The sequence below is a fragment of the Oreochromis aureus genome, linkage group 8, assembly GCF_013358895.1.
Source record: "Oreochromis aureus strain Israel breed Guangdong linkage group 8, ZZ_aureus, whole genome shotgun sequence".
NCBI lineage: Eukaryota > Metazoa > Chordata > Actinopteri > Cichliformes > Cichlidae > Oreochromis > Oreochromis aureus.
This window is the reverse complement of record NC_052949.1, coordinates 30,384,790-30,400,907: the sequence shown is the minus strand read 5'-3', so window position 1 is coordinate 30,400,907 and position 16,118 is coordinate 30,384,790. Positions and strand designations below refer to the sequence as shown.

The following is a 16,118-nucleotide window of genomic DNA, read 5'->3' as shown; positions in this document are numbered from 1 at the left end:
TGAATACACTCAGTTTAAGTACTTTGAATATATTTTTTTGAGCTACTTAAGTAGGATTATTACTTTTACTTAAGTAAAAAATATAAATACACTGTTGTGCAGCATCACTTTTCACACACCTCTACGGGGTGCAGCCTGACAGTCGATGATTAAGTCAGTGTGGAAAACAACAACAATAATACCCTTGAGCAAGGTACTGTCTGTACACACTGCTGCTGGGCGCTGGACTGGTAGCTGCCCACTGCTTCACTGAGCAGAGGACTAAGCAATTTCCTACGGGATTAATAAAATACACATCATCATTATCATTATTAATAAATATTTAGATATGACCCTGGGTCAGCACACCTGAATCACATGATTAGTTCATTACCTCTGGAGACATGACGTCAAGAAATGTTGAGGAGGTCATTTAGCCATTTAAATCAGCTGTGTTGGATCATCATCATCTAAATCCTGCAGGACCCTCGAGGCCTGGAGTCCCCCGTCCCTGTTTTAGAATAACACCAGAATTTGCTGCCGGCTGTCAGAGGTAGACAACCACGCCACATTAAAAAGAATCAAGAACCAATGTTTTAGGGAGAACCAAGGCTAATAACAGAACCTTGGATAACACAAAGGGTCACGTGTACAAATTCAAGCAAGAAAAGTATGAATGAGTCCCACGTGAAACATTCAGAGGCTCAGTTTAAAGCACAGCTACTTTTCCTCTGAATCTCCTTCTCCTGCTCCTCTGTAAACTTCAGATCTCTGTGAAGCTTGAATACATCTAATGGTAATGTCTTTGCTGCTGCTACTGGTTAAAAAACATAAATACAGTCAGATCTGTTCAGCGCGCTCATCTTTTGACTGTCGTGATCCATCTTGTAGTGACAGCGCTCATGTTTCTGTCATTTTTTTCCACGACAGAATCAAACGAGAAGCCACAAACACTTTTTATTCCCCCAACAAACATTTTGGCCAAACAACACTGGTAAGAGGCCAAATCATTTTGGAGAATTCGTCAAACCTCCTGCACAGACACAAAATCCACAAACATCTCTGATGTGTGCCAGCCTGGGAGGACAAGGCAGAAAAGAAAAGACAATAGAATGATTAATTAAAAAAAGTTTATTGTCATGTTTCCATTCCCAACATTAAAGTTCCAGTAAACTGTAGGACAAATTCAGACAGTAAATAAGACAGAGCACAGAGCTAACAGAAGCCAGCAAACACACAGACAGATACACAGACTGATTCAAGGCATTCGAGAGACTGTTGCATCAATGATCGGGTTCAACCACGCTGAGTAGCTGGAAGCACTCACATGACTCTGATCCACAGCTAACGTGGACTCGGCTGAGGTTCAATCCGTTTCAAGAACAGCTCGGTGTGGCTGGTATTTCTGCAATTATATAACAATCTAACACAAACTAAGGTATGACTCACACTGAGTCATACCTCGCGCTGTTTCCCTGTAAAAGAAAATGAAGACTTCCCAAAAGGTAGCTGGAGTCGGATGTTTCAATAAAGCAACAGTAGTCCAAACTGAGGAGAGGCTGCAACACAACAGTGAACCAAAGCAAACGAGTCAAGAAAAGAAGACCGACCTGTGGCGGCCTGAATGCTCTCCCCAGTTTAAACACCCACAAACGCCCAATTTGTTCTTGAAGCTTGAAAGAGAAATCCAACATACGAGAGCTACAACATCTGAACAAAAACTACGCACACGGTTAAAACTGCCTAGTAACAATTAGGACAGTTCTTCATCATCTACCTGGGCCCACTTTCACAAAGCTCTCCTGCTGCTCCCAAACTTCTAAAGTTTATCTCTTTAAAGTTTGGATTGAAACCTGGGAAGAGATGAAAACTCTGGATAAACTGTGACAAGGCTGGAAAGAAGTGGAGAAGCAGCTTAAGAGTTTCTAAAGGAGAGGAGACATGGCATGATGATGGAGCGCACACCTACAGTCGACAACATTCTGCACGTTCTTCCCTCACATGTATGCATTTGGTATAATCTGGGTACCTGACCTTTTTACACTTTAGAGCATTCAATAATAACTGAAGGATGACATGCCAGAGAGCAGTCTCCTTTAAGAAAACGTTGGACATGACAGGTTGTGAGTAGCTGCCGATTACCTGCCAGTGCCACAGGGAGTTTGTTTCTGTACAGCGGCTGATGGAAACACGTGGATACACTGAGGACTTGTCTGCTTGTCCGTCTAACATTCGACTGCATGCTTGCAGCCTATGCAATCTTGATATGATAAAGGCAACGACTAACTGTAACTGTGCACGCATGCACATGGTTGCTACACAGGTCAGATATTTACTGGGATAACATTTCTTGGGTCTCTCATTCACTGAGTTAGAGAAATGACAGTGAGCACCACGCCACTAACACGTCACAGACACTTCCAGTTACTGTGACAAACAAACATGAAGAATCGGTCAGTCAGTGTAAGAAACGGAGCAATTTACAAATAATCAGCTAGACGAGGTGATGGTGGATAAGCATTAGAGAACTACCAGCACGTGTGAGGGCTCCCTTTTCAAATGGGTGTGCAAGCTTAATTATGGCTTTTTAGTTTATTCTACAGAGACGTGCATTACATCAGATTATATTTAAAAGTATATGCCTAAGAAAAGTTTAACAGTATGATGAGGTCTGAGAATTTCACCATCCATCCTTCTAATTGTCACAAATTTATATTTAAACCACACACACACACACACACACACACACACACACACACACACACACACACACACACACACACACACACACACACACACACACACACACACACACACACACACACACACACACACACACACACACACACACACACACACACACACACACTCTGAGGTAAAAGTAAAAGTTTTGTCCCTTCTTTGCTTTCAGTTCCTCTGTGAATGTTCCAAAAATCTACGAGTCTTTAGCGTCTAATAGGATGGTTGTGATTACGAGCCGTGGTCGTAACAATCACAATGGTGGCTTCACTCTCTACACTGGTACCGTTTAAACAGGGACTGAAAACACTAGTCACGTGAAAACACAAGATATAAAAAGAGCATGCCTGAGTACCGGTTGCTGATATAATCCTAATAGAAATGCTGGCCAATCAAAAGGCTACCAACACCGTTGACACGGCGAGACGTCGTCTGTTTTCTTTGTTTAATCTAAACACAAAGTCTCCACCCAGGAAAGAGTTCTTGAATCGCTCTTTTCTTGGACGTGGCTGTAATGCCAACACACAGAAAAGGCTGCATTTAGCAAACATTCACATATATGTCACTGATTAAACTTCAGTTGTCATTAGTTAAACATGCCAACGGTGCTCTAAGGTTACAAGGTTTACTGTTACAGATCCGTGCACACCTACAGATATCAGTCCCAGTTCACCTGTTCCCCTGCAGGCTCTGTGCACTGTGAGAACAGGACAACTTTACCAGGTTTAAGAAAATATGTTGTGTGACTACCAACATTTATTTTACAGCCAGAGTGCTGTTCAAACCCATGTTAAATGGCACAACTTGGTTTATAATTAGACAAAGGCACTGGTTAGACTTGAGCGTGATCAGACCTTCAGTTTAAAAAGTGTTGGAATGGAGACTCCAGCTCATACAGGCAACATGCTGTTTGTGAGTCCTGATTACATATAATGCTGTGTCACTCATCGTGGTATCTCCTCTGTGTGTGACAGTACAGTGGCCATCACTTGTCAGGGAACAGTAAATACAAAATCATCCTTAATAAACTTGCATGAAATTTGCCAGCACAATCAGAAATATGGATAACCTTTCTTTGATTTAAAATGTATGAATGCAGAGTGTGGAGAAGCTGTGTTTGTATGTACTCCATTAGCAGGAGCGTCTGTGATGAAGTTCTCATTGAGGGACATGTTTCCATGGACGGGACAGAGCACATTTTGCTTGTTGATGCTGAGTGTTTAACATACATGCCAGCTGTACTTTTGATGGAAGTCAAGCTGAGCAGATGAGGAGGGCACAAAGTAAAACAGAGACACATCCAGTCCACATGAAAGGTTTGCTGCTATTTGCTCACTTTCTGAAACCCGTGTGTGCTTTAAAGCCTAACCTGCATCCATGACGTCCCAAACCTGAACCCTGCCTGTTCCACAAGGTAGGCTGGACTTGCTCTCGAGTAGTGTCCTGTCATTAAATCCACCAGCTTGGAGGTGTGGAGATGCTAACAAGATGTTTTTGGATAGTAATTTTTATCACCCTTTAGATATGAATGAAAGAGAAATTACACAAATGAATTTGTACTCTTGAAGCGCTTTGGGTAAACAAACTGCCCAGGTTTCTTATTCAAATGGCATTAAACTTCTCAGGGGTCTCAGGCCACTCTGTACAGTTAAAACAATGACAAAATATCATAAAAAATAAAATCTGTCTGTGTTTATCTCATTACTATAATATAAAACTCCGTCTGAGAAAAGACAACCTCCCAAAAAACCCAAACAAAATTCAAATCAGTAAGCAGTTATAGTGATAGCACCTAAGTCCACTGTGCTGTAAGGCAGTTTGGTTCAACGTCGTCACAGAGAAACAGATGAATTGGTAGAAATGTTTTAAACACAGCTCTTACAGTTTATTGTCAGGACTTAAAGGAAGACCATGTAACCTCTAAGGGAAGAGATGCAACAAACCGCCGTGTTAGCCAATCTACAGCCCTACATCCACAGCTACCTCACACTACAGGGTCACTTTATTAACGTCACACAGACGCTGGTTCAGACTGAGCCAACAGGGAGGTTTAAACCTGTCCTAAAGCTTAGGCCACAGCTAAGCTCAGGAGCTAATTATAAAGCAACAGCCATGAGGTACCTTACTAGGAGACAAGTTTGTTTCCTTCTTGCTGTCCCTTTCTTTAAGTTATGACTCAAAATTTGGAAACAGAAGAAGTTACATCGTCTTTCTTTAAGTCTTGATTGGAAATCTTCTCGTTTTTCTTGACAATAATTTAAAAAATCGTCTCTGTAATACAGAAAATAATACATTTGTCAACTATGTGTCACAGTAACCAGTACTACCTGTGGACTACCTGTGTACGGGCAGAGAGAGCTCCTCACAGTGATATTTAAGGCCCTTTCAGACATGCAGTGAGGTGTAGCTGAACTTTTACTTCTCCAGAGTCACAGTGAGATCAGTGTGTGTGACAGCTAAGAGGAATGTGCTCAGAGAGAGATCCGTCTTCCTGATTGGGAAATGCATCAGTCTAATCATACTGTAAATAGAAACATACGTGTTTAGGGCATTTTCTGAGCAATAACAAACAGGTCCAGGAGACAGAGTCATACTCTAGGCTGTGCCCATGTGCATTCAGACTTATGAATTGTTAAAAGGGCAACGTTATTGTAAATGAGCCGGCCCAGTAACATCACAACTGCAACAGAAAAGTGAGTGCATGGCTGAAAGGGACTTCAGCTGTGTGTTATCTGTGTCGTGCACGTCTTCCCATGCTCAGCGGGCACATACAAAGCTTCTGCTGAGAACGACCCATTGCAGTTTTTAATAACAATCCAATTGAAACAAACTACCTCCAGATAGCAGCAGTGAGAAACTACAGGAAGCAGGAGAGGATCTAAAGCTTGTTGAATGGCAGTAACATTGACTTTGATAACAGAGTTACTTCTTAAAAAAGTCTTGGGCGTGTAGACAATTATTCGACACAGTTAAAGAGAAACCTGAATAACAAAATGTGACGCAGATCTGCCAGAGTGGCCGACTTGCCCTGGTTGCAGTCCAGTTGGTTTTGCAGGCGTGAGTGTTTCCAGATGGAGATGACCTCGAGGCGTGCCGCAGGTGCGGGTGTCTGGTTTAGGACTGCTGGCTGTTCCACTGGTTGGCCATAGGCCTGCGGAGCAGCTCCTCCACATGACGAGCCACATCCATGGTGTCCTCGAGATCAAAGTCCCCATCGGGATCCAACATGCCGTCGGCCCTGACAGGACAGCAGCGAAGACGGCCAGTGGAAAACAATGTTAAAGCATCTTCGTGGATAGACAACATTCCTGAATGAAGCAGTGACAACAAAGACACCCAAAACTAGCATCGTTCACAGCTATCACTTCTATGCTGGACAGCAGCAAGAGTCCTGACAGGGACTAGAAAGAGAGAGCAGATTTCTCCTGTACTGGCTTCCCTTCATTGGCTCCCTGTTAAATCCAGAATTCAAAATCAGGTGACCCTGAATCCTCCCTTAGTTATGCTGCAATAGGTGTAGGCTGCTGGGGGATTCCCATGATGCATTTACTGAATGCCAATATTGATCATGTATAATATATCCATTATATATATTATGAATATTAGTTTTTAATATCAGCATGATCATTATTACTATTGTGACATGAAGCAATAAAGAATCATGCGTGTACATGCTTTGCTGCCAAACATCAGTGTTCTTGGTAAATCTGCCTTAAGAAGAACCAAATGTTTCCTGGATTTATGATTGTTATGAAGTACTATCACACCAATGTCAACGGTATTCTGACTAATTTTGCCTTTTTACATGTTTATAGGAGTTTTATTAAATATATGCACAAGTGCAGAAAGAAAGGCGCTTACATGGGAGGGTAGACACCAAAGTTGTTGGGGTGGGTCACAGAGGGAGAAGCGGTCTGGTCCATGAATACAGTAGCTCCTGCACTGGGTTCAGGGTTCGGGGTGGTGAATCTATCAGAGACATGGCCACACTTTACTTTAGCCCACTGCAGCGGTACTAAAAGAGCACATTTACAATGAGATTCAATGAAAAACAAACATTTTGATTTTAGATTCAGGTTAATATTTAGATAATATTGAGTTTAGTGGTTTATAAGTTTTGAGTGGAGATATCAACATTATTTTTATTTTGACTGCAAGAAAGAGCGAGTGGAGAACAGAGAGAGAACAAGATGGTTAAGAAACAGCTGCTACACATCAACTCTTTTCCACCATCTTCCCAGCCAGCAGGCTAACACCAAGCTAGGCAACCAGAGTAACGTTAAAGGTGCGCAGTGTAAAAGAGACATATTCACCACTAGATGTCAGCAGACTACAGTCCTAGCTATTCTAGCTGCTGTTCATCTGTAGTGAGTGTAGGCTGGCAGTCAGCTGTCAACATTTATCCATGTCAATTTACTGTGGCGGACGCTGTTAAACTTTCTGTAAGAAGTTTGATACTGAGGTGAGCTGCTGAGGATATCCTCACCTCTAAGTGTTGCTGTTCTTGCTTCTGTTGAACATGACAACCGTGCTCTAAGGTTACATGTTGCTGTTAATGCAACCTTTTTGATCTAACATTGTTTGGCTTGGACACTTAAATAATAAACTCTCATACGAGGTGAGAATGTAATCATTGTCTCATTGTCAGCTGCCCAGAAACGGCAGGGCCACATGTCTAAACTGCAGGTAATTAACAACAAGTAACGGTAACAATATGAGGAATAAATGAAGATGTTTCTGCAAGATGAGGAAGATGAAGAAAACAGAGGCATGATGTCATAGCTATCACTGGGATTTGTGCAGATCTATAACTTAGTCCTCACCCATTATATTTAAACCTAATTAAGTAACGTAATGCATTTTTTAAAGTAATGTTTAAGTAGATTATTTTTACATTAAATTGTAGTGTTAGTGATCTTTATAGCTGCTAGTAAAGTTATGACAAATACAGAAAGGTGTAAATCAGGAATACTCAGAAACTTTCTGGATCGTAACGTTTTATGCTTGAAATTTTAATCCTGCTCAACAAAAATAAGGAAAACAAAACGTGCAGGGATATAAAGCCTCACATGTGGGTGTGACAAACCGACACAAAGGCGGCAGATTTCCTGTGGCAGTTTGACAACGAGACACAAACACTTACTCTGGCACGACTTGTTTGATCTGTGGTTTCACATATCCATCAACTGCTTTTGCTGTTAAAAAAAAGATACATTAATATAAAACAGTAGATATATGTTATGGTAACAGTGAAGTGTTGATGTTAAAAATGGGCTGACACATACAAAGTGGGGGGGTGTAGTACTTGGCGAAGACTTCGTCTTTGGGCCGGTCAGGATACAGATACAGAAGATGGTTCAGGTCACTGATACGGTCAGCCAGCGAGCGAATAGAGAAGTCCTTGGTTGTGTATGGCAACAGATTCCAGACCAGCCTCTCACCTACATAAAAGAACTGAGGATTGCAGTGATCGTATGCAAAAGGACAAATGCAGAGACAGTGTCTAAAACTCATCAGTGGGGCTTTGTGCCACTCTGTGTGTTTCTGTGTGGATATGTTACTCAAGGACAAGCTCACAGGCTGTGACTGACAGAAGTAAATCCAACCTGTGTACTCTTCAGCAGAGCAAAACCTTCATGTGGACTTTTTTAGACTGTGTTTTGTGTGGCAGCAGTGCATTGTATATGTAAGCAGAGCCACTGCATACCTGATTTGTTGGGGTTTTCTGCCACCCAGGCGATGGTGATGCCTCCAATCTCAGAGTCACTGAATCGCAGCAGGAAAGTGCCATTGGGTTTGGACATCAGCATGTCCTGTGCCTGCTGCTTGTTTACAAAGCCCAGAATGGCCCTGTGAACACACATAGTTACACACTGAAACACCAGGATCACAGGTGCACTGTCAGACGTGCACAGTACTGCCCTCACCCCACCATCTCTGCTACAGCACAAAGCTCATTTAAAGGTGACACAGTCCTGACAGCAGAGATCATTTTTAATCTCAACTCATCACACAAGACAAATAAATCTTCATTCCAGATTCTTCCAAAGGGAAAATAAATGAAAGTGATTACCCATCATTCCAGTGAGGCTTCAGATGTTTCTTCATAAGCTCTACTACTCCATCAAACCACTGCCAGAAGGTGAAGTTGCGTCCAGGTAAGCTTTCCTGTGCAAAACACATTTCTTCAGTGGGTTCATATGCACACCGCTTATGGCCTTTTATGTTTTCAATGACATGATGCTGCTTCCCATGTCTCTACAGCTGTAAAAGAGGAAAACTCTCCAATCTGAAACTGTGGAAAAGTCCACTTTTACTTAGGAAATAAGAGGACAAGTAGCAGCCAGGTGCTGCTAATCAAATGTACGTGACTAAGTGATCAGAAGATTTGGACGTATGCTGGTCTGGGGCAGGGGTCGGCAACCTTTCTGATGATGAGTACCATCTAAAATTTCCTCAGAAGTCAATGTGCCATATCAACCATAGCATTAGTAATACATTTAATAACGCTCTATATCAACAGTTACACACTATATAGAACAACTTTATGGAGCTTTATGTTGGCAAAGTGCAGATCAGCTATTTTGAGAAAAGAAGAAGCCCAAAACATGTTTTATCCATAACAGTAAATGGACTGTACAGCAGAAAAAGCAAATGCTATTTATGGTCTCCTCACAACAATGATAAGAAAAATAAACTGGGCCAATATGGCATGTCTGTTAATACAGAGACACACATGTTAATGTGATCTCTGGTCTCCCACTCAGAGACACAGGTCTCCGAGTCTCCAGCGTTCAGACGGCTACCTGAGGACACTGTGTGAGAGAAAATCTGCTCACACAGATATGTAGAGCCAAATGCTGTCAATAAGGCCTCTGCAATGTTCTGAAGACAGTTAAACTTGTCAGGCAGTGATGTCCAGCAGGTGAAAATGCAGCTCCATGAACACCACAGCTGTGGATTCCGGCTGCGTCTGTAGTTCTGCAAACTTTGACCCCACAGAGTCGAGCTTTTCAGTTCAATCAGCTGCATTTCGATGTCCTCTGTGTTCAGCCAGTTAATGCGAGACAAATCCAGCTGCTCATTAAAGCTTTCTGGTTTGATCAGAAAAGAAAACATTGGTTCATACACCTGAAAGTCCCGAAAACTCATTGGGAATTCTGTCTCGAGTCTCACGGATGTATCCGTGTATTTCATGGTGCTGATGCTGCGCTGAGCGGGCAGCTCCTGAAGCATTTGAAGTGTCAGAATGTGGAAATTTCAACATCGCTTGAAAAAACTGCCAGCTAGCAACGTCCCTCTCACCGGTAGGCTAAGTGATTTTCAGCCAATTACAAGCTGAATCTGGTAGTTGGGGTTGTTTGCTAAGATACCGTCATTAAGAAGCGGCACAACTAATGTGTCTATGCGAGCTAATTTGGGATGTGCACCGCTGGCATGGCCGTAGATATTTATTTTTTAATGCACCTTTTGAGATTAATTCACTGCGTGTCGTCCCATCAGTTAATCCTTCGCGTGCCAGCTGTGGCACGAGTGCCCAGGTTTGCCAACCCCTGGTCTAGAGCATCCAGGTGTGTGCTAATACAATGACACAATGTTCCCAGGAGTGGACGTCCAATCAAATTCACACCAAGCCCAGACCACGCAAGAATCACAAAAACAAACAAACAAACAAACCCAGAGCTACTGGACTGTACGAGCCCTCAGTTAGCTTGTTGCTCCAACTCTTTTATTTATACTTAGTTTACACTGTAAATATACTTTCTTACTCTTTGTTTTTGCTCTGTTGTGTTCTTATTCTTTTTGGCTTCTAAACAGAACCTGAGTGTTTCACCTTGTGTGAGTACATGAGTTGAAATTATACTAAAAATCCTTGTATCCCTGAATGATGGTGATGGATTGAGGCAGCTGTTCCACAAAAGCACACGCACACACACTTTAAAGCAAGCTGAAGTCTGTGAGCAAACTAGTCAGTGCCAGGATTTTGGCTCTGTGCTGTAACTCACTGTGAGTGTTCAAAGCCTCACATTTACCTGCACCACAGTAAAACTGGGATTAGAAATGAACCTCGTGTGGAGGATGGACGAGGACAATCCCCCAAAATGCATCCAAGAAACACTTCGTTATACTTTTTAACGTGTTTACTCACATCTGCACAATGAAAACCTCCCTGTATGTGTTTTCTCAGCTCACCGTGCACACAGAATGACCTCTGTGTTCCTCTCTTTTACCTCCCTCAGTAGTGCTATTAGATAATATGATAGCATATTTATGTCAGCATGCAGCTATCAGCAGGACTGTGTGCTGGCTTAATGTCTGAATGTCACAACGTGTATTATGGACTTAAGAATGTAAAGTTTTATCCAGCCTGAAAAAAATAAAAATAATGAAACACGGTATGATCTTGTCTACATCATTTGATACGTGTTAACTAGGGATGGGTATCGAAACCTGGTTCTTGTTGAGAACCGGTTCCCACTGTTTCAATTCCTTGGAATTGTTTGCCATTTTTGCAAACGATTCCCTTATCGATTCCAGTCGCCCCGAATGACGTCACCACATTGCGGAGCGTCATTTACCTGGCAGGGCGCCTAAGCGGCTCAAACGCTCAAAAGTTTGGTTATACTTTACGAGAACGGATGACAGCGGGGCAACTTGCAATACTTGCAAAGTAGATATTTCATTTAAAGGAGGAAACACTACGAATATGCAAAAGCATTTGCTCACAAAACACGCGATGACCTTAAATGAATGTCGTGTTTTTAATTCCGCCCGGACTCGTGAATCTCAACCCAGCAGCAGCGGTAACGCTTTGCACGTCCCTCTCCCGTTAATGCGGCAGGTAAATAATCAGCTAACAGTGCATATTATGTTAGCGCGATCTGCCTTATTACAAAACCTGCCATTACTGTGCATTTAGGCGACCATGATGAGACAGACAGAGTCTGGCTGGCAGTTCTCGCTGCAGTCTACCGTTAGCGTCTCCTTTCAGGCCAGGATAGACGAATGTCACCGAGCAGTGACTAAGTTTGTGGTCAAAGGCTTGCACCCATTTGCCACAGCAGATGCCCCGATTTTCAGTAAGTGAATGTGTTTAATTGTAGGCAGGGACATTACTGGATATTCTTGTGTAATTGCTACAGAATAATTTATGTTATACTTTGTTATTGCTACAGAAGAATATTTATTTTATTGTTTTACATTTACAATTTTTTTTTCCTGGGGACCCTGTGACACCCCATTGAAGAGTCAGTGGCTGTGGATCTCTTAAGATCTCACTGTTGGGTTTGTAAGGCCATGTTACTCATAAATTTCTATCTTGTTCAAAGAGAAGATATAAAACAGTTCTAAGCTAATCGACCTTAGTGTTCTCCTTTTTTAAAAATAAGAATCGATAAAGAATCGAATCGTTAAACAGAATCGAAAATGGAATCGGAATCGTGAAAATCTTATCAATACCCATCCCTAGTGTTAAAGCGTTTTGGGTGAGCTGTGGAGTGAGAACACGGCTTCACAACAAATGTGTGATTTCAGAGTCAGAGGAGCAGACTCACCCTGTTGAACTGGGCCCAGGATATGGTCATGTTGCGGTAGTCCTCGGAGTTGTTGCTGCTGCCTGAAAAAGCCTTTTGTGCAAGAAAAACCAGGTTGTCGTCTGACAGGCCACGCCCACTGTGCATCTCTGCCTTGTATTTCATATCGAGGGCCTCACACAGCTGGGGCCACAGCACCTTCTCTGGCACAATGAACGGTACTCTGCCCTGATGAGAGGAGGAAAAAAGTTCAGCTTCCAACGGTGCATTTTATTTGTCTCAGCATATTCACTGTTGTTCATTTCAAAATATGTGGATTCGTTCCAGGTCACAGAAAAACACTGAGGCTGACTGAGGAACCGTCCGAGTATTTGGACAACAGTGGAGCTCTATGGCAGACAGGATCAGGACGAGATGGGTTAATGGTCCGCCTGGCACTGTTTCTATACCATCATCGGTCTCCACAGAACAGTTTAAAGGCGTGAGGCGTTCCCTTTAGCAGAACCCTTGACAGTTTGTTGGTATTTCAGCTAAATCTGATTTAACATACAGGCTGTGATTCTTAAACTGTCCATGTCAATTTTTTGTAAAATTCATTTGATTACAGCTGAAAGTCTGCTCTTTAATCACATACCGTCTGATTGACACTCTGCTGTCATGGCCTGCAGAGGAAAAACAACAAATTGTGTCCAAACATTAAAGAGGGCACTGTGGTCACCAGCCAACGAGGGGTAACCAACCTACCGGCTCAGCAAAGGCATTGTCCCACAGGACTGTAGCGGTGGCGTTGTTGTCCTGGCTGCCGTGCACAATGACTACCACAGGCAGGGACAGAGTCTGCAGGTTACAGAAACACACCACAGTAAGAGACTTCTGAAAAACTGTTCAATTATAAAAGATGAAGTCCAGTCTACTCTAGTAAATTTGGCTGCTCATGTTTAACTCCTAAATATAAAAGATCAGAGACGGAGATGGGGTTTACTTTGACGTGGAAGACCAGCTCGTTGCCTCCAATGCTAAACTGGGACTCAAACAGAACTGTAAACTTCTCCTCTGTCACGGACTCTGCACCTCGACGGTCCGAACGTTTGATCCGCTTCAGTGACTGTGACACACACACACACACACACACACACACACACACACACACACACACACACACACACACACAAAGTGGATCTGTTACAGTTGGATTTCCTATACACAGTCACACTGAAAAGACAAAAATAAACTTTAAAAACATACATTACATTTACATCTTCTGTTATGTCCTAACACACTGCCATCAGCACTTATGCATACTATAAACCTCACAGCACTGTGCCATAGAAACTGTGAGAGTAACATTTGTCAATAAAAGGAGACGTGTATCATCTTTTATCTGTGCTGTGTCGCTGTGGTTGCTCCCAACAAGATTTCAGACAGACAGGTGAAAAAATTATCAAAAGATTTTCCCAACTGCAAAAGGCCGATTATGGAGAGCTACAAATCACCAGGAATCAGCAGGTACAATTGTTTTAAAGTGCAGTAAGGCAGCCACCATGTCCTGTGTGCATCCTCACCATCAAGACTCCACTGCTGAAGACAAACTTGTTGAAGTGTGTTTAAAGTTTGCTGAGCAACATTTAGACAAGTCTGTGAAATACCAGGAGAATAAAGTTTGGTCAGATGAGACCAAAACTGAACTCTTTGAATGTCGTAACACAGACCAACAATGAAGTTTGGAGGTGGGAGCATCATGGTGGGGGGGTGTTTATTCAGCGTACAGCACCGGGACGTTATATAAAACTCCAGGAAGGATGAGTGGAGACAGTCTTGATTAGAATCTGCTGCCACCTACCAGGATGATGAAGATGAAACAAGGGTGGATGTTTCAGCAAGACAATGATCCCAAACACAGCCAATGGAAACTGTTGGTTTCAGAGAAATCAAGTAAAGCTGCTAGAACGGCCCAGCCAATCACCTGAGCTGAATCTGTGGGAAGGATCCACGGAGCTTTCAGGATTAATAGACTGCTTGTGTGGTGAAGGGGTCAAAGTCACACCTGAGCAATGATGGGACTGGTTTCTCCATACAGAAGGTGTCATGAAACCGTCATCACCAACAAACACAGTATTAAAAAACTGTCAGTGTGTTGGAAGTGTTGTTACCGACATCTGGTGGTAATTTCACATTAAAGCACCTTTAGAAATATATTTACTTAGAGAACTGCTGATGCATTCAATACTTATTTTACCTGCTGTATATATATTAGTTGAACTAACAACTACGTAATCATGTTTGCGTCTCATGAACCTTTTTTCTACTGAAAAAACAAAAAGTGCACTTTTAGCCCTTATGCCCTCCTTTGCACCCTTTCAACACCTAAAATCTGCCATAACATCCTCATACAACAAGACTTTTTTTCTAATCATTTAACCAACGTGAGCTTTTTTCAAAACGATCAAACATTAAATTATTTTCAGGACTTTAACCCTTTAAATGCAGTTTAAACATTTGATCTACTGCATTATTTTTTTTACAAAGTTAAAAGTTAGAACACAGCCAAACAGATCCCCAAATTTAAAAAAAGAAAAAACCCAAACGTACAAAAATGCTGATAAATGCACAGGTGTAACCACTTTATTTAAAGAGACTTACCATATTTCTGAAGTGTGCACTGAGGGTGCCCGTGGCCTGGTGATACTCCATCACACAGTTGTTATTGAGGATTTCTCCACTGCTTTCACTTTCAAGGCATAAAAGCAGAAAGTAAGGATTTAACACATTCTCACTGACTGTTTTCATCAACAAAGCAACCAATGATGATGTTAAGACGACATGTTTATTACCTGCCAATCAGCTGCTTCCATTTCTTATGTAAGAGAGTGTCATCTATAAACATTATCAGAGAGGTTTATATAGCAGTCCCTCACCTGTGTGTACTCTCATTCTTCAGCAAAGCCTTGGCCTGCTGCTCACTAACAATGACAGCTTTGACCTGAGGTGGGTTCATGTGGACGTTGAGCTTCCCACCCACCAGGAGGCGAACTGTGGCTGCAAATTTGGTCTGGGTTTTTAACACCTGGGGTGGCTGCTTTTCGATGATGAAGGTGCTGTGAAGAAGAGCAATAATGACATTACGGTCAACACTTATCTCATGACACAATGTAGGATAGGCACAGGCATTATGTGACACTAACTCAGTATGTAAACGTGGGTGTTGTTTCAGTCTATGAAAGTCACTGAGTCACTGACAGATGGTGAAGAAAGAAGGTCCCAAAGACCTGCCAGCCTTCTGTCCTGAGACGTGTTGTGCTGTACCTGGAGTCTGGTGGAGCCTCTCTTCCTCTTTAGGGGTTAAGGCTCCTAACGCTCCTCTGACCATGAGGACCACTCTGGGCTTTACTCTGCTTCAGGCCTTTCAGCCTCAATACTATTTTACCCAGCTCCTTACTGAAGCTGACGTTGGCTGGGATTGGCATGTCTGTCACAGTGCTGATTCTTGTCAGCCATCAATATGTCTGGTTGACTGGTCAGCAGGTGTCTGTCTGAAACTATTTTCAGAGGTGGAGCCTGCGCTGTCTGACATATGTTGTGGAGAGACACGTATAACTGGCCAGTAGTTCACAGATGTTTTACCCTTGTGTGGATCCCTCACTGTTAGGATTCAGACATCATTTTCAGTTTCTAGATCATTAGTTTCAGACATCCTGTTGTACAGCTTTTCCATCCAGGGCCTCTCTGTCAAACTGCCTTTCTACACCTGTGAGCCAACTAACATTCTTCCAGACTTCCTTCCTTCCAGGTCACCTACTAACTGGAAGGCTGGTGGTTCAATCCCAGTCTGCTCTAGTCTGCATGCCAAGTATCCTTGGGCAAGATACT

The 16,118-nt window shown here is 42.5% G+C and overlaps 1 protein-coding gene across 1 annotated transcript in view; it reads right to left on the bottom strand.

The window, feature by feature from the left end:
* Positions 1-1,095: 1,095 nt before the first annotated feature.
* LOC116320031 (signal transducer and activator of transcription 5B-like) overlaps positions 1,096-16,118 on the bottom strand; it is a 40,624-nt gene continuing 25,601 nt past the window's right edge. The window contains exons 9-19 of the mRNA XM_031739537.2: positions 15,167-15,346; positions 14,892-14,979; positions 13,234-13,356; positions 12,996-13,088; positions 12,273-12,479; positions 8,792-8,886; positions 8,426-8,568; positions 8,004-8,159; positions 7,862-7,913; positions 6,580-6,687; positions 1,096-5,956 (exon numbers count right to left, since the gene is read on the bottom strand). Of these exons, the coding sequence (XP_031595397.1) occupies positions 5,833-5,956; positions 6,580-6,687; positions 7,862-7,913; positions 8,004-8,159; positions 8,426-8,568; positions 8,792-8,886; positions 12,273-12,479; positions 12,996-13,088; positions 13,234-13,356; positions 14,892-14,979; positions 15,167-15,346 (1,369 nt within the window). The 3' untranslated portion in view covers positions 1,096-5,832. The remainder of the gene's footprint in view (positions 5,957-6,579; positions 6,688-7,861; positions 7,914-8,003; positions 8,160-8,425; positions 8,569-8,791; positions 8,887-12,272; positions 12,480-12,995; positions 13,089-13,233; positions 13,357-14,891; positions 14,980-15,166; positions 15,347-16,118) is intronic.